This window comes from Castanea sativa, chromosome 12 (genome assembly GCF_040712315.1).
Source record: "Castanea sativa cultivar Marrone di Chiusa Pesio chromosome 12, ASM4071231v1".
In the NCBI taxonomy this organism is placed as follows: Eukaryota; Viridiplantae; Streptophyta; class Magnoliopsida; order Fagales; family Fagaceae; genus Castanea; species Castanea sativa.
This window is the reverse complement of record NC_134024.1, coordinates 39,486,048-39,512,885: the sequence shown is the minus strand read 5'-3', so window position 1 is coordinate 39,512,885 and position 26,838 is coordinate 39,486,048. Positions and strand designations below refer to the sequence as shown.

General features: G+C 33.2%; 1 protein-coding gene across 3 annotated transcripts in view; it reads right to left on the bottom strand.

The window, feature by feature from the left end:
* LOC142619251 (myosin-6-like) overlaps positions 1–15,574 on the bottom strand; it is a 29,420-nt gene extending 13,846 nt beyond the window's left edge. Inside the window, exons 1-14 of one of the 3 annotated variants that reach the window (XM_075792312.1) lie at positions 15,429–15,566; positions 15,236–15,341; positions 13,580–13,708; positions 13,136–13,279; positions 12,783–12,928; positions 12,540–12,696; positions 12,233–12,291; positions 11,965–12,124; positions 6,658–6,807; positions 6,423–6,559; positions 6,164–6,310; positions 5,914–6,015; positions 4,752–4,809; positions 4,545–4,646 (exon numbers count right to left, since the gene is read on the bottom strand). In XM_075792312.1, coding sequence (XP_075648427.1) covers positions 4,545–4,646; positions 4,752–4,809; positions 5,914–6,015; positions 6,164–6,310; positions 6,423–6,559; positions 6,658–6,807; positions 11,965–12,124; positions 12,233–12,291; positions 12,540–12,696; positions 12,783–12,928; positions 13,136–13,279; positions 13,580–13,708; positions 15,236–15,238 — 1,494 coding nt within the window. In that variant the 5' untranslated portion in view covers positions 15,239–15,341; positions 15,429–15,566. Of the gene's footprint in view, positions 1–4,544; positions 4,647–4,751; positions 4,810–5,913; positions 6,016–6,163; positions 6,311–6,422; positions 6,560–6,657; positions 6,808–11,964; positions 12,125–12,232; positions 12,292–12,539; positions 12,697–12,782; positions 12,929–13,135; positions 13,280–13,579; positions 13,709–15,235 lie in introns of those variants that run through there. The other 2 variants (XM_075792311.1, XM_075792313.1) reach the window with 2 other exon arrangements.
* Between the last annotated feature and the right edge of the window lie 11,264 nt (positions 15,575–26,838).

Genomic DNA, 26,838 nt, shown 5'->3' with positions numbered 1-26,838 from the left:
AAATTAAAAATACCAAATGACCAGAATCATTTCATCAATCAGTTTGTTTAATTATAATTTAAGAACAATAGTAGATACATTACGACCATTGCAACCCACCCACCCCCCCCCCCTTCCCCCCAAAAAAAAGTAATTAATTGCAGTGCACTATTATCAACAGTAAAAGGTTGTATCAGAAAGGAAGATCGATACAATTATAGTAATAACAATAACAACAAAAGGAAAGTATCAGCATCAGCAACAAAAGTAGAAGAAAACAATTAACCAAGATCAAACTTCAAAGTTATTATCTCTTGCAAGTATCATTCCTCAATTTGGTTGAAGCCATTATATACTAAAAAACTAACCAAAAAAAAAACTATAAAGATATATATACCCACACACATATAGAGTTGGGTTCAAATTACACTTAGTGTAACTCTAAGCGATATTACACCACCCAATAACTTATTATTGAATTCATATTTTGAAAATCCAACCGTTGAATAACATGTTCTATATGTTCTTAACATGAATGCCAATTTTCATGGTAATCGGAAGTAATTTACCATTCGATCCACAAACTCATATTTTATGCATTATTTTAAACTACAAAAACTCGAAGTTAAATAATTGATTGATAACATGGCTATCAATCTTTGATTACCTTGAAATTTTGCAAGCATGGAGAATAATGTAATCTAATGGTGGATTTGTCAAAATTCACAGCCAATTAAAAAATATTGAACGATGTGACATTACTTAGTAACTTGAACTCAACCCATATATATATAACAGTCAATATCTCCTCCACAAGATTGTGATTTTTCAATGGCATACTAAATTTTGTTAGGTTTAGATAGGGCACAAACTAGATTTTTTTTTTTTTTTTTTTTTTGTAAATTGTAGGTAAGTTGCACATATCTAGTGGGTTCAAAACCTAGGAAGCACGAACACTTCATTTAGGGTGTTGTACCTATGTCATACCTATGTCGCACCAATGTTGTACCTGCCATGTTATGTTATAATTTTTTAGGGCACTGCTAGTTATGTTTTCAATCAGAAGCTGAGAGCACTCAAGGAAGACTTAAAGCAATGGAATTTGGCAATGTTGGGGTAAGAAAAAAAAAAGTTATTCAGATGATTAAGGAGATTGATGATTGGAAGGAGATGAAGGCGTTATCATCAGAGGAAAGACAGATGCGAGAGGACTAGAAAAGTGAATCTGGCATTATCGTCTTTGATTTGTTCTCCCTCGTATACTCACTGTGTACTTGGGAGACTCTCTCTTTTTTATATCAATGAAATTACTTATCAAAAAAATGAATCTGGAAGATGCTTTCAAAGGCTGTTCAAGATCAATCTATTCAGGGCTTCTTGGTAGGAAGGGTCAATGAGCCTTTGATGATTTCACACTTCTTATTCGTAGATGACACTTTTTTTGTGGATCTAATCCTGAACAGATTGGCTATTTGAAATGTGTACTGCTGTATTTTGAGGTGGTTCCTGGCTTGAAGATTAATTTAAATAAGTATGAATTGGTTCCAATCGATGAAGTTCCTTTGGTGTCAACTTTGGCTATCATTCTTAGGTGTAAGATTTCCAGGCTGCCTCTGAAATAATTGGAACTACCATTAGGGGCCTCTTACAGATCCAAAGCCATTTGGGATCCAATTTTGGAGAAAATAGAAAGGAAGCTGCCTGGTTGGAAAAAGATGTATCTATCATAAGGGGGTCACCTCACTTTGTTGAAAAGCACTTTGTCCAACGTACCCACTTATTTCCTTTCTTTGTTTCCCATTCCAGCTAGTGATGCTAAAAGAATTGAGAAGGTCCAAAGGGATTTCCTATGGGGGAGTCTAGGAGATGAGCATAATTTTCACCTCGTGAGTTGGAAGACTATGTGTGACCCCATTCAGGAGGGTGGTTTGCGGGTTCAAAGTATAAGTCGCTTTAGCAGTGCCTTATTGGGAAAGTGGCTTAGGAGATTTGGCATGGAGGATGATGCTCTAAGGAGATTTGTTGTGGCTACCAAATATTTAGTAGGAGGACGGACTTTGGGTGTGTCACAAGGAAGCCTTATGGAAGCATATTAGGAATGGATGTGGAAGATTTGCATCCTTTGTTCGATATGAGGTTGGCACTAGCACCTGGGTTAGATTCTGGTTGGATCTATAGTGTGGGGATGTTATTCTGAAAGAAGCATTTCCAGCTCTTTATGGCATAGCTCGGAATAAGGAGGCATTAGTGGCAGAATATTTGGGCCAGGAAAATGGTTATATGCATTGGGATTTTGTATTCAATAGAGTTGTTCAAAGATTGGGAGATGGAGGCTCTTCATTCTTATTTGGGTCTTCTTTATTCCTCCAAGATTATAAGGGATAGGACAAATCACATGTTTGGGAACCCTACCAAAAGAGGTGTGTTTGCTGTTAGGTCCAATTGTCGGGCCCTTTCACCTACTAATACTCCTGAGTTTTCCTCGGAAAAGTATTTGGAAGGTGAAAGCCGCTTCAAAGATTCCTAAGTGCATGGCGTTCTTTCTGTGGACCGCTGCACATGGTCGGATCCTCACTTTGGATAATCTAATGTTTAAGGGTCGCCCCTTGGCTAATAGGTGTTGTATGTGTTGCTATGATGGGGAGTCGGTTAACCACCTTCTTCTTCATTGCCCTGTTACCCAATCCCTATGGACTTTTATGCTTCAGGCCTTTGGTATTCTTTGGATTATGCCAAGATCGGTGGCGGGTTTGTTATCTTGCTGGCATCAGTGGCTTGGGAAGCATAACTCGAACATTTGGAACTTGGTTCCGGGATGCTTAATGTGGGTTGTGTAGTTGGAACAAAATCGTTGATCCTTTGAGGACAAAGAGAAGACGTTGAATGAGTTACAACTTTTATGCCATCGTAGCCTTTTGGAGTGGTCTCAATGTTGGGGTTTTACTAATTGTTCTTCTCTCTCTGTGTTTTTGTCCTCCCTTAGTTTAGTTTCTTGACTTCCCTCTGTTTGTTGTGCTGTTTGTTCCTTTTTTGTTTTTTCTAGTTGTTCATCATCATGAACTCCTTGTATTCCTCTTTTTTCTATCATTTATAAAAGTTTTCTGATTACCTATCAAAAAAAAAAAGAAAGCCGCTTCAAGACTGGCATTTTTCTTGTGGACAGCAGCCAGAGGGCATATCCTTACTATGGATAAACCTTCTTAAGAGCCAGATATGCAGTGTTTAGTGGTGTTGCATGTGCAAGATGAGTAGGAGTCTACGGATCATCTACTCCTTCATTGTGTGTATGTGCTTCATATTTGGTCCTTGGTGTTTTGTATGTTTGAAGCGCAGTGGGTCATGCCCATGAAGGTGGTGGACTCTGTATATGTATGTTTGGAGGACACCAATCCAGAGATATATGGGAGGCCAATCATCCTTTTATTATGTGGACAATTTGGCAGGAACAAAACAGGAGAACATTTGAGGGGACTGAACGCTCTTTGCCAGAGCTGAAGCTAGTTTTCTTGAGATTAGTGAATGCTTGGATGGCTGCCTTGATTAGCCATTCCATTTCCTCCTTGAAGACATTTCTAGATTTAAGTAACTTTTGCTAGCTTACAGATTCACTGGTACACAACCTGTACAGGGGATTCTGTTTTCCCTTTTTTGATGCAATAAAATTTCTTGATTTACCAATCAAAAATACTCATGCTTTCTGCCCATAGCACACCACTAAAATTAACAAAGCCTCAACCCAGCTACTAGGGGTTGACTACATGAATCTTTTTCACCACAGATCTTCATACTCATGCATGACTACAATTTAAATTGACTAATTTACCTAACATCTGTTTGCCAGCAGCTTTTCCTTTTAGCTTTATAGCTTATTTGTTTATCAATAGCTAAAGCTGTACTACAATTAGACTTTGGGTCCTGTTAGCAGGTGCCCTTTGGGCATTTGTTAATGAACCATTTTAGGAAAGTTTTACCACTTTTATGGGAAATATAAAAAGCTATCAAAAAGATTAGTTGCTTTTTTCTTTTCCAATAAAAATTTTCTAAAAATATTTCCTAAATCAATGCCCTTAGGGCATCCATTAACTTTTCCCTTATACTTTAACCAACTTTCAACAAAAAAGCAAATCAGCAAAGTGCTCATCAAAACACAGACCTAGCCAATCCTCTTTTCCTTTAAGCTTTCAAATGATCTGGAAGACAGGACACTTTACAAAACAGCAACAGATTTAGAATTGACAGAAAATCATTAATTGCAAATGTAGTAATCATTAATTGCATATGTAGTAATTGAAAACAGAATGTGCTTCATCCACTTTTGGAGTAATTAACAAGGACACAAAAGTCAATCATATGCAATCAAGATTCACTTCAGCAGAATGAACATGTAAAGAAAGTTTGATTCATCAAAGGCAAAAAAAAGCATGTAAAGTATTGTTCTAAAAAAGTGAAAAAAGGAGGCAACCCTAGTACATAGGGAGTATACAAGAGAAGCACCAACACATAAAGAAAGTTCCAATCAAAGAAAGAAAGCTAAGCAAAACAGTATGCATGTTAGATGCACAAACCTTTTCAATAAGATCTAGAATATCTTGATTATCAACAAACTCAATGTAACTCCAATCAATTTCCTCTTTTGTATATTCTTCTTGCTCCATTTTGAAAACATGCTGCCAACAAAATACGTTTGCATCAGAAACACGTGGACTACACCTGGACTGAAGAAACACCAAGGGCAACAACAACAAAATTACAGATATTCTTCACAGAAAAACCTGATTGAAATGTTGCTGAAGCTTCTCATTGGTGAGATTGATGCAAAATTGCTCAAAACTGCAAAAATACACCCAAAAAAAAAAAGATGAAAGAAGATAACAACCATCTAAAGCATCACTTATAAAACCAGTCTACAATTTAAATTTGATGTTATACTCTTGCAAGGCATTACTTTTAATCACTTTACAAGTCTTCTTGGCAGAAAAGTAATGACCTCAAAATTGGCATATTAGTAGGAATAGAAAATTCCAGATAAGCAAATTTGGCTTAGGTAACTACCACTGGAAGTTAGAATAAATTAACAGAAGAAGCTTTGACATCATAAGATTTCTTAAACAAGCGTAATATGTATTGTAGGGCAGAATAAGATATTAAAATATTAAAAAGAACTAAAAGGAAACTGCTCTTTCAAAGCTCCAATTGCATGTAGACATAAGCAAGGTGTCTAGAATTACCATAATGTAACATCATCCCAACCTAAGGACTACTCAAGCAGAACAAAGACAAAATTAGTGGTAAAAGCAAACAGGCAGCCAATGCAAGGAACTGTGCCCGTTTGGTAACGCATTATCAAACCAACTTTTTCAAAGTACAGTTTTTTAAACGCCACATTTTCTAGGTACAGCTTTTTCGAACAACCACTTTTTCAAAAGGCTGAAGAATAAACCATTCCAGACGGGCACTTCATGTTTATACGAAGATGACAAATCTTCTCACCTGTCCCAAGGATAAAGAAATGAAAGAATTGAACACATAAACCAGCACATTTTACTTTTATATAGATGCTCAAACCCCCCATAGTAACAATGCTTCACGTGTTTGAATTCCTTTGATGTACTTAAAAGGCAAAAGCAAAACAGCGAGATAGCGGTTATTGAAAAGAAGTAAGCCTCACAAGTCATATTGAAGTACTGAAAAGTAGTAATGTGAAGGGAGAGGGAGACATGGTTGTAAATTCATAGTAAAAACAAACGGTAAAAGATATATATGGTTAATTACTAAAGAAGTCAGATGAAGAGTATGATGCTTGATGAGTCAGAGTGTAACAAGTTGCAGAAGGTGCAGACTCAGCCTTGAATAGTGAAGCATTGCCCTTATGAGCTCACATGGAGAAACTAATCTATGCCAATTATAAAAAGATACAGCAAACCAGTTAAGCACCTGTTTGTCTTGAAACTCTCAAATCCATATATATCCAGAACACCAATCAAGGACTTTGACTCCGGGTCTTGACCAATTGAACTATTTAATCTATCCACAAGCCTGTACAACCAAGAAGGAAATTAGAGAGAAGTACTGCAAAACAAGCCACTGCAAGTTGCAATACAAACTTAAACAAAGTAACCAGTATTACTAAGTAAGGTCCCCACTAAAAAATCTTCAATCAAAAACTCCAATGAGAAAAGCTTACCAGTCAAACAACCTCGCATAGACAATTTTTGCCAAAGCATCTCTACTGGTAGCTGCAGCTTCTGGATCCAGCCATTTTGTGATAGTTTCATCACGGGTTACAATTACACGTTTGCAAAGAGAATCTTCTAGTGCCTTTGCATCACACCTGAACAAAATTTATGAATTACCTACATATTCTTACCATAGAATATGCTGAGCAAAATTATCAACTGGCGCATTTTTAGTGAGAATGTTTGTCAATCAAATTGTTTAGTTACATGAAAAGCTCAGACGCAGTTCTTAGATGATAGCAAGATTTTTCATCTTTGGGCTTGGACGAGTCTGTTTCCTCCCCTTTTGTAAATTCAATGTTCCCAAGATGCAGAATTGCGGCCACAACTCGAAATATTGCATCCTGAAAGGGGGTAGAAATGAATAAAAATAAGATTTACAAATAGCAATTATACTTGGAAGGATCTTGTCTTCCACTTGAACTAATTCCCTATGAAATACCTGCTCATCAGTACTTATTCCAACAACTTCCATTGCCCTCCGAGTGGCAATATATTCCTTTGAATCATCAACCCCATCCAACTCAAAGCAATTTGTTTGATTCAAATAATGATATGTTCTCGGGTTTCCCAATTTGTACCTCTGAACATCCTGTTGAAGGTATAAGAGAAGAAAAATGAGAAATGTCTGGAAGCCAAAAAAAAAAAGAGCAGTTGATGCTTTACACATGTAACATAGAAAAGCTGAAAGTATTCTTGCTTCTGCTTGAAAAAGAAAAATTCATTTGTCATAAACAAAGAAATGAAAATGACATTTGAAGTTTTCAAAGTCTGTTTTCAGACATGTCTCTAAAAAACATTCATTTTCTGGGGACATCATGTTTCTATTTTTATATCAATTTCCCAGCAAAAAACATAAGAAGATGAATGAAAAGATCTGATATCCATTTATGTCTTAGTCTAAACCATGAAACTGGGTTGTGCGAGAACAATACAGGCATCATGCTGCTAGGAAAAGTGGTGGAATACTGCACCCTAGATGGCAATAAAACTGAGACAAAAGCAAACACATTCACAAATAATGTTTCCCATTTTCAGATTCTAAAATTCCAATTTAGAAGAAAGAATACTTTTTTCCAAATGGAACTTAAGACGGCCTAATTTTACAGCAAAAGATTTTAAGTTTTTACTTATCAATACAAACATACAGCAAAAAAACTAAAGTATGATTAAAAATTCAATGTGTGATTCTTTTTATCACTTAGTTTGTATATAACAGAGTTCAATTCACCAACAAAAGAAGAAGAAAAAATATTAAATTACAAAGTTTACCATAAAACCATTAAAGATTAAAAAGTCATGTGGGAATGCATATTGAGACAAAGATCAACAAAAATCCATTACCAGGAATTACAAAAAAAAAAAAAAAACATCTCCCACAACAACAACAAGCCTTAATCCCAAACTTTTTGAGTAAGCTATGGATCCTCAACAAATTAGTTAGGGTCAGCCACATGTATTCTTTCCACCCATTCTATTCTATCTAAAGCCGTATTCTCTGTTATTCCCTTAATTGATAAGTCCTTTTTTATTGCTTCTGCTAATGTTATTTAAGGTCTTCCTCTACCTTTTTCAATTCCCTCAACTTGGATTGGATTAATTTACTCTTTTTTACCGGTGCATTATTCGCTCTCCTCTGAACATAACCAAACCATCACAATTCACAAGTGACTCTCTCTCATCTTTTCATCAATAGGAGCTACCCCTAACTTTAAATGGATTTCCTCACTTCGGTGTTATGATCCTAATGTCCCACATGAATTAAGTGTAAGCTTAACCGTGTGTTTATAAGCTCTTGGGTACCCTCTCCTTGCAAACTGGTTTTCATAGTTGAGTTCTAACATTTAGTATCAAAGCCAACAACCATATCGAGTAATCAAACGTAGCTCATTGAGTACGAGATCAAATGAGTTGCGGCTTTGTGGTCGGATCTTGAAGGGAGCAACCTAGAGGCTAAATTAAAATAACTGATAGGTGAGTGGAGCCTCCAAAGAGAGAAAGGGCTACCATCGGATTAGTGTCGCTAGAGTAAGTTGTTGTGGACATCGATTGCGAAGCGTGGTGATATGTTATGATTCTAATGTCCCACATGGATTAATTGTAAGCTTAACCATGTGTTTATAAGCTCTTAGACACCCTCCCCTTGCAAGCCTGTTGGGTGAGTTTTACTCATGGATTTCTAACATTAGGATTTATCCTTTCATGTATTTTCACTTATCCATCTTTACATTCTCATTTCAAATACACTCATTTTATGAATATGTTGCTTCTTAATAGCCCAACATTCACTACCTTAGAGCATTGCTAGTCGTTTAGCAGTTTTATAAAAAAATTTCTTTACTTAATAGATATTCTATGATCACACAATGCTCTTGATGCACTTCTACACTTCATCCACCTTACTCTTATGCTATGATTTACATCAACTACAAACCTCCATCTTTATGAATTATTGATCTAACATATCAAAGCTCTCATTCTTTAATATCTCTTGACCATCAAGTCTTAAAACTCCTTCGTCTGTATTTCTTTTATTTCTTTTGTTACTAAACCTCATTCCATGTACACTGATTTAGTCCTAATTAATCAAAAGCCTTTAAATTCTAGAACTTCTCACCAAATTTCTAACATGGCATTAACTACACTTCTAGTTTCATCCATTAAAGCCATATCATCTGCAAAAGGCATTCACCAAGAGACTTTCTCTTGAATCGATTTAGTGAGCTCATCCATGACTAGTGCAAAGAGAGATGGATTTAATGTTGATCTTTGATGCAAAACCTATAGTGATGATAGGAAACTAACTTATTATTCCCCCACTTGTACTCACACTAGTTACAACTCCGTCATATATATCCTTTTTTTTTTGGATAAATTACAAGTCCATCATATATATCCTTAATCGACTTTATATAATTTCGAGGAACTCCTTTCGTTTCCAAAACCCACCACATAACCTCTTTATGGACCCTATCATATACTTTCTCTATGTCTGTATTGGATCCATTCATAATGGAGTGACTAAATTTTACACTAGCCATCAACCCAGGCGTAGGACCGAATGCTAACAAATATATGACATTAAGCACAGACCTAGGCGGAGTTACAAAAAACATATCTCCTACAATAATAATAATAATAAAATGACAAATCAAACTAGGTAGCAATCAATAAAAGCTAAGCTCTAATTTCCATTAAAGATTACCCAATTCTTACTTTCTAAAATCACAAAAGAAAAGTGCCATAATCAACCTTCTCGAATTCTGAACCATTTTGACATCAACTGCCAGTCTAAAACTAGGACTACAAACATATTATCTTGGTACCACTAACAAAGTAGAAATCTCAAGAAGGAATCATGACACAAGAAAATTGCAAAACGGACAATGAATATTAGACAATTCACCAACACAGACTTGATCTTGCATACTTCCTAAAGGCCAAATGTTTGAATGTATGAATCTTATCTCTTATCCTTGACCTTAGAAATATAGAGTTCAAAAGCAAGCCAAACCAAACAAAAAGGTTTGGTACATTTTTTGCAGAGTAATGGGTTGGCTTGGTTTTGGACTTAGGGTCCGTTTGGATGCAGCCGAAACTGAAAACTGAAAAACACTGTAACAAAATAATTTTTTAATGTGTAAAATACTGTTCACCCTTAAAATCACTGTTCATTGGCCTAAAATCACTGTTCATCGCCAATGAACAGTGAACAAAGTGCATCCCAGAGAGAGGAAAAATTAAAACCCACTGGTACTGTTCATGGAAAAAGTCAACAATCACGGCTGGAAAAAAAAAACACTGAAACGCCAGAAGCATGAGTTTTCAGTCGGATCCAAACGCTCTCTTAGTCAACAAGTTGTTTCAGTCTTTTGGGCATCTCATAAAACCCCTAAACCAAACAGAACCAATGAGTACACCCAAGTACAGCAATTTTATTGGTTGCCTCGTGGAGTCAACTAATGATAAGAATTGTTCTCCTATCCCTTACATACACTCTCTCTCATCTCAACATCTCACTAACGCACCACCTCCCTTAGCTCACTCAACTCTCAGCCACTCTCACGTCTTCATCTCTCATCCTTTACTCTCATTGGAGCCATGCCTCACAATCAAATGTTCCAAAATATGGATCCAGACTCATTAGATAGCTCAATTGAACTCAAAGTCCCCAAAAAAACTTGAGTACCTATCCAATCAATCAAGTTTAGTTTTCTATTTTTTATTCTCTGATAAGTTCTGCCTCCAAAGGGAGGAAATGGAGAGATTTGAACTAGTGACCTTCGCTTCATGAGGCATGATCCCCAACCTCATTTGCTACCCCTTGGGGTTTGCCACCATAGCTAACTAATGTCTATAATTTTTTGAATGTACATTTCCAGGAGTTTATACGTATTAGGTTGATAAGAATTTGGAGCTAAATTTGATTTACCTGTACTACCTGATTGAAAACTAAACCAACCACTTCTCCTTGCTTAAGTTAGTACTAGTTTTGTTTGTCTGATAGGTAAGTTACACACACACCCTAGTCAATGAGCCTTACCTCAAACGATATTTCTTCCATTCATAGGTGAGGGTGGAGGGTAAGGAAAGGGGTTCAAAATACACCAGGGGCATGCATAACTTACATATAAATAATAAATAAATAAAAAGGAGGCTACACACTCGCCAGTTTGTTTTGAGTTGACAACCTCACCCTCTACCTTGTTTTTACAAGGAGAGGAAGCACCATTTGAGGTAGAAATCATGAGCAACTTAGGATTGGTTTTCTTAAGACATTTGTTGGGAGTTGGTTTAGGTCTTAGAAAACTGATAAAGGTTGGTCATGTACTGATGTTTCAGATTTACATGAAATCCAATCCAAACTAGCCCATGCCCATCCCTAATAATAACGCAAAAAATACAGCACCAATAAAACCATAAATTTTCATGCGACTTTCAAGAATTGGAAGCAAATCCCTAGAAGTGAGTTGACAAAACTGCCAAGAGCCTTGTAGCTTAACTTGTACCTCCTCGTGTTTCTAACGGAGACATCTAGGGTTCACATCCCCTTCGCCCAACTATTGAATTGTCACAAAAAAAAAACAAACAAATAAACAAACAAACAAACAAAAAGTGAGTTGAAAATACTATCTCCATTTGATAAGCAACTTCCAACTGCCTTCATTGACCCAAGGCACTTTCCAACTAATTACTATCAATAGGATAAGTTCCAATAAGCAACCCCCCCCCCCAAAAAAAAAATTCATATTGGTTGCACAAAAAGCCATGTCTACCAAAAAGTAACAATTCCATTGATATAGGAAAAACAATTGGAAATGCTCTTAGCATCAAGGCATGCCACTACAGTTCTACACTGAATTTCCCAAACTCCAACATTGATCCGCTATATTTAAATTAGGGTTCCAAGAAAAAGAATAAAAATATAAACTCATTTTAAGCACACACAACAACAATCTATAAGTGAAGAAAGAGAATCACCAGCAAACCTCTAGTTTTAACCTCCACATCAAACATCAGCATGAACAATAAACAATCATACACAAGACTAGAATATCTAGAGCTGAAACATCAAGAGGGAGAAAGTATCGTGGTCCGCTCTGCAAATCCTACTTTAGCCAGTTCACAAGACTATGAGACAAATATTTCCATGCAAAGACAGTAATACAAAAGAAACAAATAATCTGCAAGTATCAATCCTGATTCTTTCCATGAAGCTGATTTAGCAAAGCAATTTAGGAACCATTACCTCTGGTGGTGCAGCACAAAGCATGTAGAAACAGTGATAATTTCTCTCAGGATCAGACACCTGGCAAACACGTGATCTTTCCAGCAAATAAGTTCTGATAGCAGCTCCTGAAATTCTCCCCATCTTGTCAAATTGAATCTCCACGAACTTACCAAAACGACTGCAAAAATAATATGCACATAAGAATGGAACCCTAACACATAGATAGTATCATATAAAATTTGCATTATACACATAAGAATATTTTTAAAACAATAGATCATCCCACCTCGAGTTATTGTTTCTAACAGTCTTTGCATTACCAAATGCTTCCAGAACAGGATTGGACTGCAAATCAGAGAAAAACACAACAAAAGCATGTATGATACAGGTGACAGTTACAAACTTAGGAAGGAAAATTATTGAAATAAAATTCAAGCCAATGACCTCTAGCTCGAAGAGAAATACCTAACCCCACAATAATAGAGTGGTGGATGAGGTTACGTAGGTTCAAGACCCTTTGGGTGTGTATGTTATAAAAGTCAACATCATATCTTACTTCTATATGTACCAGTAAGATTCTAGATTTTTTTTACCTCCAGGACTTGCTGCTCAACAGTCCTCCCCTCCGCTGCAGCTCTACCTCCCATGTAAGCAAGATAAGCCATGAGCAATTTTGTGCTTTCAGTTTTACCAGCCCCACTTTCACCACTGACCAATATTGACTGACTCACTCCCTCATTAATCATAAGCCTGCACACACATCAATGGCATCTTACATTGCCAGACAAGCAAAGAGATGACATGAAGAGCTTTACAATGAGAAAGTAATAAAGTACCTGTATGCAGCATCTGCAACAGCAAATGGATGTGGGCTCAGCTCGCCAAAGGCTGCCCCTTTATATTGTTGCATCATATGGCTATCATAAAGATGTGGTAGTCTTCTAAAAGGGTTCACAGCAATCAATATATTTCCTGTGTAAGTCTAAAGTCACCAATAAGTGTATCAGCTTCAGATAATACTGAAGATGTAAAGAAACAAAAACAATGTCGCACCCCTCCCCTCTTCCAGCCCCAATTCAACAAATAATAATAATAATAATAATAATAATAAGAAAAAAGGACAATCTATGATGGAATAACTATCTTTTTTTTATAATCATTTTTGTGGAACTCTATTTTAAATACTTACGTATATCTCATTGATATCATATCTTGATCTTAAATTGTCTAGGACTCCCGGTTCATGCAAATAAGCCAGCTTTGTCATATCATCCACTCCACATGGTGGGGCTTCAGCATCTTTAGGGTAGACATTGGAAGCTTTAACAACAACCTGCAGTTTCCACATAAAGAATAGTGGGGAAATTTATTAAAATCAGTACTCATACACAAAAGGCATCAATATCTCCAAACGCTTTCTTCTAAAACAGGCAAAAACCATCAATAACAACCTAATGGAAAATTGATACCATAAATTGAAGTGTTCAACAAATGAATTTTTTAATTATGAAAAAAAAAATGACACACGGACGTTACATTAACAAAAGATGAATTATCATTAAGCATATGACAAAATCAAGGTGATATGTGCAGTAAAATATGCCCAAGAGTAAATATTATCCAAAGCACGTACTGTCTTCCCTGAAGTGCATAGGACCTTAATTTCTTCACCATGAACCTCCACAACTTCACCATCTTCCCAAGCTACATCAGGATCCTCCACCCAAACAAAAGACCCAACCGCAGGACTAATAGCAGCAGCCTGCAAAGCAAAAGTGTCTTAAGTCTAACACATCAAGTGAACTGAATTACTATATTCCATCATCCCACAAGACTTACAGATCATGAAAATATGCACAAGCAGCCATCTGTAACTGCTGTGGTGAAGATGTAAGGCTAAAGCAATTTTCTCTTTTCTCAATGATACAACAGAGAAAAAAGATTCCATATACATACTCAAGTAAAAGAGCAAATAAGTAAAAAAGGGAAGGGGAATCCCTATGTGTGTATGTTCAGGCTAAAGTATTCCATGCAACATTGCTCAAAATACAGTTTTTGTATCAAGTGGAGCTGACTATATAGTTGGTTGTGACAAAATTCAGATTACAAAATCAAGTGATTATGTTGAACTTATGTTAGCCTGAACAAATAAATTACAAATGTTAAATAATAATAATAAAACACAATTGATGTGGTGTAGAAGATGAACAAATCTGAAAAGTAGAGAGAAACCAAAATTTCTAATGAATCTTGTGCTAAACCAAACCAGAACTTATCTAGAAGAAAATAACCCAGCATATGCAACATCAATCGTTTATAAGAACATCTTCAGCAAGAAAGAATATAATATTCCAAAATTATCACTCAAAATAAGCAGTATAAGTAAGATAAAGATATAGGCTGTGCAAAAACCCACTAGATGAATTTACTAGCATGACAAAGAGGAGTGTACCAAATCCTATTTTTCATATATCAAACCTAACTACCAAGTATCTAAGAGGTTAGTGACTGAGATTAAGGCTTTTTATTAGTTGAATTGACTAGTTACATAAACATTAGAGTAACACCACATCTGGCTGCACAGAATTTATATATAACTGGCAGCTAGGAATAAACAAAATATAGATTTATCTATTGAAAAAATTAGAGTACCCAAGCCAGAAAATGCAAAATTTATTTATATGAGAATCAACCAAGTCAAAAAGCTAGAGGATGATATCAATTTCCATGCAACCAAACACAACCTAATTGTTAATCACTAACTGGATTAGCTATAGGTCAAGAATAAATTGCAACACCATTAATAGCCTTCCTTTGAGGACCAATCAGCAGAAAGCTGAAGAAAGACATTCACTATCAAATAAATCATCAAATTCTTGTCAATGTACCTCTCCTCAAACTAAATCCTTGTTTTCAATTTCAATTTACTGTATTCCTTACAAGATCTCCACCCACACAGTAAGCACTTAAGTTGGGGCTCCTAACCTTTTGCTTGGTAAATCAAAATAGGCATTTAACCAAACATAACAAAAAAGAAATCCAAATCTGAATATGATGAAAAAGAAACCAAAGAAACAAACTTTAAAATGAAATGAAAGATATTCATATATCCACTTCTACTTCAACTTAAGTACAGATCAGTAATCAAAATACTAAACCAACAATAACCCATTAAACTATCAATAATCCTGCATTGAGAAACATAAAAAAATTCCACATAATTAAAAGAACCCATATACAAGAAATGTACAAATCAATCAAGAACAGCAAAAAATAAAAATAAAAATACCATTTTGACAGAGATTTGATCAGATCAGAAACTTGGGGCTGCTTATGGATCTACTTCCACTTCCTTTGAATTCAGATACAATGAATTCTTCAACTTCTTTCCCTTCCTTTCAGTACAACGTTTATTGATGTATGGGTTTAGAACAATTAAAAATAATAATAATAATAAAAGAATTAAAAGAAAAAATATATACTTGTTCAATGAAAAAGAATGAGAAGCTTGAACCATTCAACAAACCCAAATATTTTTTCAAAAGAAGAGAGAAGGAAGGTGTGTCTGAAGCAGAAACTGGGTTTCTTTTTGTTTCTGCTTTGTTTGTTTTCTTTGTTCCCTCCCACTACTCCTCTCTTCTCCTCTGGCTTATGTTTTTTACACTCTTTCTTTAGTCATTACTAATTGAATAAATAATTCTTGTTAATTAAGATAAGAAGGAAATAAAAATTCAAAACGTTTATGTTAAGTTTTGTGATTCCGGAAATGCCCTTCAACTTTGGCTTTAATTACGGTGACTTTAACGACATGACAACTCGGACATAGTCAACTGTGTGTCACTACTTAAGGTTGTCTGAAACTTTACACAAAACTCAAAATGCTAACGCGGTAACACTTTGCACTAGTTCTCACGGTCGTCGAGTTGAATTTTTTTTACTTACTTTTTTGTTAAGGTTGGTAAAGATTTTTTCTGTTACATACGGGTTTCTAACTTTACACTAGTTCATGGTGGAGTTGAGACTTTGGGTTTGGTAAGATTTTTTCGGTTACATAACTTACTCATCATTTTGTTTTCTTTTTTTTTTTTTACACACTCAAAATACAATTCACACTTTAATATTGGAGTAATTTGGTAGTTTTGATTCTGTGTACTAAATTTTCTCATTTTGGATTCGTAGCTCTAAATTGAAATCTTTTTGTTAATGTGTCGCGATGGGACTTTTGTAAGTATGAACTTAACTCTCAAAATGAAATTGTTTTTTTTTTCCATTTAAAACTAAATCGTTTTGACCTCTATTAATGTCATATAATATATTATTTTGACTAAATTGCTACTTAAAATCTTAAAATTTAGGATAATTTTGATTTTGTCTCCCTTAAAATCTCAACTTTTGAATTTGTGAAATTGCATAATTTTGAGTTGAGGTGGCCAAATGGCCAATTAACAATTCTCTCATCATGGTGTATGGATGAAACAACTTGAATCTAAACAATATAATATATCATGTTAATAAAAGTATAAATCTAAATTTTAAAACTTTAGAGAATAGTATCTAGATTACCAAAGTATAAATTGAACTCTAGTCTCTTTTTTAATAAATATATTATATCCTATATAATAAAATATGCATTGCTAATAGTTTTATAGCTAAACTTTTACCTTCCAAGTGTTTTAAATAAAAAAAATATTACATTTATAGCATTTTCACAACACTTTGATAACAAATTATAATTGGTTAGTTGTTATTGGTTAATAAAATTAAAATTTTGGAGTTCTACAAATTATAAAGAGAGAAAGTGGTTGCCTGCCAAGCCACCAAGCAACCTTTCTCTGTTCTTTCTTTTTTTATCACCTTATGACATTTATCAAGAGAAAAATAGAATAAAATAAAATAAAACTTCATATGCCATTATAATGCTATAATATAAAATTATTAACATGTTTTACTCTAAACAAAATGTTATCATCAAAGTGACTTCAATTATTACACCATTAACAAATTGTTAACTCCTATGTGATATGATCGATCTAATTCCATAAATCATTGGACATTAACGTACAATTTGGTCCTTAAACAATATATGAAACTTCAATTCATTACCAAACTAGTATTCATTATGTCAATTGAGTACTTACAAATTTTAAGCATAATCTGTTATTAAAACCAAGGTATAATATCACCAGGTGGATGATGTGATAGACTTTTTTTTTATATACATTGCATTACAATCATAGCACAATACGTTACATTATGTGTCTCTCACATTTTAAACATATGGAGATATATGAATATATTTGTGTCTCAAAAAAAAAAAAATTTGTGAGAACCATCACCTTAGCATAATATATGACAATTTGTTTTTTCCTTCAAGAAAAGAACTACAAGTTCTTGATCATAACTCTTCTCAAAAAAATAAAAAAGTTTTTTATCATAATAAATGATTTTGTTTTAGGTATCAATTAAATTACAAGACTCTTGGCATATATATGATATGTGATATGTAATTATGGGTTCTAGCTAGTTAACCTAAGTTAACTAGTAAAGTGTTTCTCAAAAAAAAAAAAAAAAAAAAAACTAGTAAAGTCTTTCTTCCTCTACTAAAAGGACTTAAGTTTGAATCCAGCCTACACACAAAACCAATAAGTATCTTACCCTATTAATAAAGAGCAGGGGTGGCAAAATTTGACACGACATGTGAACCCGACACGACACGACACGAAATTAGCAGGTTATGGGTTGAGGCTTAACGGGTTCGTGTCATATTCGGGTTGACACGGCTAACCCGTTTAATAAATGGGTTGGGTTAGTGTTGAACACATGAAACCCGTTTGACATGTCTGACCCGTTTAATTAAATGATATTTTACCAATATACCCTTCAAACTCTAGGTATATGAACTTATTAGTTGTTGTGATTTATATTCTTTGACATATTGTGATTGATTATTTGTGATATTGAGATATGCTTTAATTTTGAATGATTATTTGTGATGCAGTTACTCGTTAGTTCTGAATTTTATATTAAAAATATTTATTTGTTTGTTTTTTCATTAATTTTTATTTTTCATTTTGATGAAATCTGATAAACAGGTCAACACGACTGACCCGTTTAATAAATGGGTCGTGTTAGGGTTGAGGAATCTTGACCCGTTTAATAAACATGTCGGGTTAGTGTTGACCTATGTAGTCGAATACTCATGACTTGACACGACACGAACCCGACACGCGAACACGAATTGCCACCCCTAATAAAGAGTAATCATCATAAAGTGAGAGTCATAAGTTCAAAAATTATTGTATAAAAAAAATAAAAACAAAAACTTACTAACTAAATAAAACACACACGTGTCATGCGATTGAGTACTTTAAAGACAAAATTGATGAGTGATATGAACTAGAGATACAAACTATTTTACAAAAAAAATTCTACAAACTATTAATGTGATGAGGGATTATTGGTAAATGAAAAAATGATATTAATGACGGACTTAAATGAAAACCAATAAAAAGTTGGTCACATCAATATTTTGTAAAATAGTTTGTACCTATAGCATTACTATAAAAAAAAAAAACTACCAAATCAACGATTAAAATTTAGATTTTAGCAATAAATGATAAAATGGCCTGTTTTTATAACTTTAAAAACAAAATTGAAACAACCAATAGTTTTTTTTTTACCAAATAGTTCATCAGCATATAATTGAAATTCAATGTATACTTTACAAACTCAAAATATAATTTACCTACGTTGATTTATAAGGTAATATTACAATTTAAATATTTCTCCCACCAGATATTCAGGGAAGTTTCTCTTTAAGGCAAGAATCACACAATTTTGTTAATATATTATAAAGTTTATTAGAATATACATTATACAAAGGAATTTTTTTTTTTTTTGAGAAAGAAATTGAAATACAAAAGATAGAATAGAAATTTTGCATTGAAATTAGTACATGTACATCAATTACATAATAAATAATAGAACTAATGCAATGGATTTAAGAAATGCATATTTGATTTTTTTTAAGGAAGAAAATCGATATCATCACATAATGTAGATGGATGGAATTTTGAACTATTTCACCATACTATCTATTTATTATATAAAAAAATTGGTATGTAATTTAACTCATTAAATAAGTCAAATATATACTCTTTTTTTTTTAATGTAAGATAGAATTTATACTCTAATATAATTTAAGTGTATATGTGTGTGAAGCTCCCTCCTAGAGACTTGAACCTCGGCCCTTGTCCCCACACTCCACAAGCATTTATACTTGTAAAGTGACCATTGCACCAAGGTGTGTGGTAAATATACACTTTAAATGATTTGAACTTTGAAGTCAAATTTAAAGATTCTTTTAACAAATAAAAAGGAATTTCAATATTATTCTTTTGGCAATAAAATTGATTTAGCAAAAAATTAAGTAAATTCTTTTTAAGTTATGTCATGGACTTGCCCTTCAAAATTTAGAGCCTAACCATGATGTAGTTGGGGGCTCGAGCAGTATTCCAGTAATTCCAACACTTCTTATGCTTAAGCCCCCTTTCCTCCTATTTACCAAGAAAAAATATACACGATGTAATTGGCAATGTGTTAAATAATCAATTACTCTTTAATTTGTAAATTGAACTTGGATTCAAATTTTCCTTTCCTATTTATTATAAGGATGAAAAAAAAATTGTCAATTCAATTTTTGATTGCATTAGTATCCTTACTTCATTTTTATTTTGAAAATAGAATTGTTTGAAATAATTATAATTAAAAAATAGTAAAGTTTTTTAAAAAATTATACTTTAAAGAAATGCAATTAATAACTCATTATCAAACCGATACTAGTTAAAAGCGTTATAGCTTAACCGATTGATACAAAGGGATATAACTTATATAGGGGCATTTAAAAAGAGGTCAGGTTCATTAACACAAACTTGTAACTTTTGTTTTGCTATAAAAAAAAATAAAAAACTTGTAACTTTTGTAGGGCCGGTTTGTAACTTTGGTTGGGCCATTAAAGTAATGGAAGTTTGGATTTAAAAAAGAAAGACCAATACAAAAGAGAAGTAGATTAAAATATACACCAATTTGGCATTCATTTTATTCTATATGTCCTTCCAATCAATTATTAGAGAACGCTAAACAATTATATGGGATCTAATTAGATCAGTTGGTAAAGTACTTAATAATTAAATAAAAAATCTGAAGTTTAATATTTGTTTACATCAAAAATTGATTGGTGTTTTAGTCTGATGATAAAGAACTATCATTAAGAGCAAACAATATAAATTAAAACTCTCTCTAAGTAAAACAAAACAATTGAAACATGTTGAGAATGGAAATGATTGCACTGTTCAAACTGAGAAAGATCGGTGAATGAATATGTGACCCAGAACAGAAGAAGGCAATGAGTGCCAGCCCGAACCTGGTTAAATTTGAGGAACACAACTGGATTGTACTGAAACTACAGAACAATATTGAAAGGACCAAATTCATGCATGAAAAAAGAGAGCAAAGCTGTGACTTTTGTTTTGTCAGATTGTAATAAGATCGGTGGGTAGACACATTAATTCACATCTCATGCATAAAAAGAGAGCAATAGGCTTTTTTAGATTCTGCGGTGCTCACCAACATGTACCATTGTCCATGTGGAAGGCTGACAATGAAGCATGATAAAATTTCAAATAAATGCCGTCCTACATTTTTTGTTCTGTATGCTCGGCGAACCAAAACAATCATGAGATATCCTACGTTACATTTTCAAATCATTTGATTCCTGTGAGCTCCTTTTTTGTTGCTTTGGGCACGTAGTGGTTGTCAACTTGTCCTCCTCCTCCTCTACACCTTTTCTTTTACATAAAAAAGATAAGATAAAAAAAAAAAATGAGAAGCAAATTAATGAAATCATATGTCCCCAATTGCTTAGATTGTAAAATACATTTTTATTTTATATATACAATAATATTTAAATCTATAAAATTTGTTTAATTATAATTGTGGGTCAACATACCAATTAATTTTAGTGTAGGAAAGATTCAAGCCTAAATTCTATATTGAAAACAATACATTTTGGGGTGAAATATTACTTTGATTTCTAAACTTTACTAAAAGTTTGTTTTTTATCCTTAAATTTTTTTAAAAAAATCTTTTTTTATCCTTAAACTTTGTAAAGAGCATTTTTTTTTTAATAATAGTTTAGAGACAAAAATAAAAATTAAAAAAAGAACTTATCTTTTAATAGTTTAAAAACAAAAAATAAACTTTAAAAATAAAAAGTAAAACATTTTCAATAAAAATAATTGCAATGTAATAATGAAAGAAATAAAAGTCCCAAATGCACCAAAAGGCAAAAAGTGGGTATCCTTGTAATATGATGGTTATAAGGTGGGTCTAACGAAAAAGACTATTACTTAATTTACTAAAGGACATGAATTGTAATGTACAGATGTACACATTATCGAGTTGAAAATTTGAAAAGGGGTGCAAATGACCCAAGAGGGGTGGCCCAGTTGGTGGGAGATCTCACAAGCATGCACAAGGTCCCTCGTTCGAGTCGTGGAAGGTACCATGTGGGGGTGGACTCCTAGCATACTTTGCGCCTTATCTACTAACTCTCTTGGAGTGTTAGGGTGAGGTCTGTGGCATCTCGATCACAGTAGCTATAGTTCAATTCAACATTCCCTAGCGGGGGTGCCCCTATTAGGTCACGTCTTGGGGGTTAAGCCACATATGGTTACCCCTGCCCCCTTTTCGATCATCAAAAAAGAAAGGAGATGCAAATGAGCTGACTGGAAATAGCTTTAAATTTTATATAATTCATTTTTGTAAAGGTTAATAATTTTCATTTATCATAAAATCACTCTCTTTTTTGTTTCTCTCTCACTTTTTTTTTTTTTTTTTTTTGCACGTCTTCAACTCTATCAGAAGATTCAAAAATAAATCCAAGTTGATATAATTTCAAAAAATAAAAAGTGTATGGAGAAGTGGTGCCTAATTTTATGTGATTTGGAGAGACGTGGTGAAGATTTTATTTATTTATAATTTACCTAAAATTTAGGAGTTTTATTTAGAGTTCACAGCTAGAGTATATGATTTTTTAAAAAAATACTAAGTATTTTTAATACACACATGAAAAAAAGGAAAAAATATCTTGAAGATACTTAAAATAATGTTTACCTAAAAGGGTTTAAGTCCATAACTTAAATAGATTGAAAGTCCCTTAAATAGTATAGAATAAATAGAAGATAGACAGATATATATATATATATATATATATATATTTTTGATAAGAAGAAAAGAGATAATAACTAGATAAAGGTCAAACCTCAAAGACAGATACATTGAATAAATAAAACTCTCAAATGCAGGTGGGTACATTTGTAATTTGCTGGGCATAATGTGGACATTATAAAAAAGAATATTGCTTTAATTCCTATTTTATTTAAAACCTTAAATATTGTACTATGTGTGTGAAAGTGAAATTCCAGGGTTGCGAAGAAATGGGAGAAGATGGCGTCACAGAACGCGGAACGAGAATATCTGGGACCAACTATTTTTTATTCTTTTTTGAAAAATAAATAATCATATGGATTGGTAACTGCTGGGTCACACAATACAGGTGACAAATACCCAATAGTATCAAGACACGTATGCATCATGTATATTCCAACCCTTTTAATTTCCCCTTTTGATTTTTTCATGCTTCCGTGGCATATTATGATTGGGTCTCAGTCGCCCTCACCGATTAAATTAACACTTTTGGAGTAAATAGGATTCTCACGCGCCAATACTGGTTTAAAGAATGAAAAATTTGAAAGTTTTACACCATAAAACTTACAAATTTCTTTACATAAAATTTATAAATTAATGTAGCAAATGGCAATAATTGTGATTGATAGCTCCAACAATCGAATTAATATTGTTTGAATTGTTTCATGATCTTAATCCGTAATATAGTATGGTGGTACTCATAGCAACACCCATTTTGAAAATGTAGTGCCTATAACACTATTCTTTTATCAACAACTAGTTTCATTATACACGCTTCGTGTATACGATAAGACTTTTTTTTAGTGTCATAATTTTTCATACATTTCAATTTGAGATTTACATATTTTCTCATTAATATTACATATCTAAAATTACTAATACAATCAGGAGTGTCATGAGTCTAATTTCAAAAAATGAACAAATATTACACGTTTATTTTATAGCAAAAATACTTATGTTTTTAATTTATATATATAATTTTTATTTTAAGAATCTAATTTATAAGTGGATAAAGTAATTTGAAAATTAATAGGAGAGTGACCCTATTTTTGTTATTCGTGCATGTGATGAGGCTTTTTTTTTAGTGACATAATTTTTCCTTCATTCCAATTTAAGGTTTACACATTTTCTCATTAATATTACACATTTAGAACTTATAAGTAAATAAAGTAATTTGAAAATTAACAGGAGAGTGATCTTATTTTTTAGGCAATGTTTTAGTGGGAGTTAGAGTTATATTTTTTTTGAATTGTCCTTTAGTTTTGTCTCTACTTAAATATAGGAGTGTATGAGCATTTTTTAACAAAAAAAATGAGGATCCCCCTTAAATAGTAGTATAGATATAGATAAATCTATGACATAATATTTTCACATCAAAGTTTAATACCTTTTTCATATAAAAAAATAAATATATATATATATATATAAACAAAACTATCAAATAGCCTTAAAGCATCATTCAATATTTTAAAAAGTGTTTTCTAAACCAATAGCCTTAAAGCATCCCTTAAATTTTCTTAACAATTAATAGTGGAATGTAAGTAGGTGATGTCAATAATGATGTCAAGAGTAATTCTATAGATGAGTAATGCTACAACCACAAACTATTTTATAACATTTTTACAAATAATTGATGTGACAAATTCTTTTTCTATACTATTATTTAAGGGGCTTCCCCTGTTTGGATTCCACATTTTTTAGTTAAAAAATGTCCCCACACCCCTATGTTTAAGTAGAAACAAAACTAAAGGCTAATTCGGTAAAAATGCAACTCTAACTCCCACAAAAACATTGCTTAAAAATAAGACCGCTCTGCTATTAATTTTTAAATTGATTTATTCACTTTTAAATTAGATTTTCAAAATAAAAATTATATATATAATAAAAAAAATACAGTTTTTTTTTTTTTGCAAAATAGGACCACTTAAAAAAAAAACCTCATCACAAGCGCGTACGCGCATGTGATGAGGCTAGTAGTTCTAATATGGTTCCACCACTAATATCACATTTATATTTACCAATAATTATTTAAAAATTATTAAAATCATATCAGTAATTTGTAAAAATATTGTAAATTAGTTTGTATATGTAACATTACTCTTCTATAAACACAATCTATTTTACAACATTTTTACATACTGTTGAGGTGGTCGATTTCTTACTAATTTTCATTCAAGCCCACCATTAATATAATTTTTAATTTACCAATAATTACTCACAACATTAGCGGTTCACAACAAAATTTACTTGGCACTAATTCTCATCTTATTTAACACCATCATTTTTTTTACATCTAATTTATTGTCAATAAAATTATTGGATATCCCCAAGAGAAAGTGGACCCGCTTTAAAGAGCCAATCACGGAAGCGCGTGGAGTATTATGTGAGAGTGGGGTAGAGGTATATTGACAGTTTGGAGAGTTATGAGCACGTTTTAGAGCGACTAGGACGTGGTCTTATATTAATTAAAACCCATTAATTGATGGAGAAATCAAAATGACGGTCAGGATCTCTGGAAACATGTTCGGTGCAATTGTAGGCGTTGAATTGGGTTGATGGTTTGGTTAAGGGAAAGGAAAATGGATTACGTGAAAAGATGGATTCAGTCACCGCCTTAAAAGACGGAATCAACTAGTGGGGGGATTGGATTGTATGTGTTGTTAATGATTGATTGTGATTCTTTTCTTGCTTGGTCTTTCGGATTGAATTGAAAATGTCTTTTCCAGCAGGAATTTGGTTCATACTTCATGTTGGCAAATGGCAAATGGCAAGGTGGAAACGTGTTAATAGGATGAGGAAAATTCCGAAAATGTAATTCTTAAACCCTGAGAGCATTCTTATCAAACATCTCAAAAAATATAATATTTAGCATCTTAAAATCTAAATTTATAATATATAATATACCACTTTATGATGCCACCTGTATCAAAACTTATATTTTTTTTACCATTTCTTTTAAATAATGTTTCTTTATTGTTTTTCAATAATTTTTTACTTTTCTTCTCTCTCCTCTGTCTCTCACTCCTCTGTTTCTCTCTATTTCTCACAGAACCGCCGGCACTACACTACCAACCACCCACCAAAAACCCACCCTCCACCAAAAATCCACCACCCATACCATAACCACCACTAAAAAATCACAGTAAAAAGACACCTCCACATCCACATCCACTCACCACCACCAACCACAGCAAAAAAAAGAAAAAAAAAAAAGAAAGAAAAGAAACCTCCACCATTGCTACCACCAGCAAACCCACTAGCAGACCCATCACGCTGAATCAAAACCCATAGGACACAGACATCACTTCCCTCCCTGATGTCATCTACTTCCACGGCACAGCTTGACATCCTCCTTCGCACCTGTAAATCAAATCAAGACCCACCCCAACCAAATCAAGACCCAAAATCAATCCCACAACCACCACGTCCTCCTTCGCACAATCGGACCCAAGAAGAACCACGCAAAACCAAAAAGAGAGAGAGAGAGAGAGAGAGAGAGAAGAAGAAACATCCATCGCCGCCATCGGACCCACGATCCATGACCACAATTACCGGACCACAGCCATTGGCATCCCACAATTGCCGGAGCACAATCATCGGCAGAGCCCACTCATCGGCAAACCACAAAGAGAGGAGAGAAGAAAGAAGTAAGAGAGGAAAGAGAAAGACAGAGGAGAGAGAGAGCGTTGAGTGAATATAATGAAAAAAATTGGCTTGGCTTAATGCTCCGGCTTGGGTTTCGTTAGAGAGGGAGGCAGAGATGTTGAGCAGAGGGAGAGAGAGAGTGAGCTGAGAAATGGTGAAAAGAAACGGAATGAGAGAGAAGAAGAAAAGAAAGTGGGTTTGATGGACAGTGCGGTCTCAAATATGAAATTGCACTGTTCACCAATTGCAAAAATTATACAATTTATTAGGTTTGATGGAGCAAGCTTTTGGGTTAAAAATGCTATAAAAATAAATTTTTTAGCATTTGAAATGTTTGATAATAATGCTCTTACCAACTCTTGGAGTGCAAATATCTTGTAACATTCTATTGTTTTTCTCAATAAACTAAAATAAATGGTAAATTGCAAATTATACCTTCAAAATTTGGAGTATTTGTATTTTACTCCCCTAAAGTTCCAAAATGTAGATTTTACCCCTAAAGTTTGAGAGTATTTGGATTTTATACCTTGATGTTTCAAAATTTGGATTTTGCCCCATAACTTTTAAAGGTGTTTAGATTTTATTTCCTAAAGGCTAAGTTTATGTTTGGTAATAGTTTTTGTTTTCTATTTTCCAAAACTTGTTTTTGGGAATATAAAGAAAAAACAATTTTCTTATATTTTTGAAATCAAAAGCATGTTTATTAGTTGAAATTGAAAAAATAGTTTTTTGAAGAAAAAAAATAGAAAATACTAAAATATGTTGTTACTAGGATTTGAACTCTAATACCAACTCATTAACTCAAATCATGTTCCATTGACTTTTGAAAAATGGAAACTAAAAATAGCATTTTGCATGTTTTCATTTTCCTTCACAAATTGAGTTTTGAGAACATTTTTTGTTTTCTGTCTATTTTGGGTTGCCAAATAAATTTTTTAATCTCAAAAATAAAAAATTGTTTTTGAAAATATAAAATAAGGG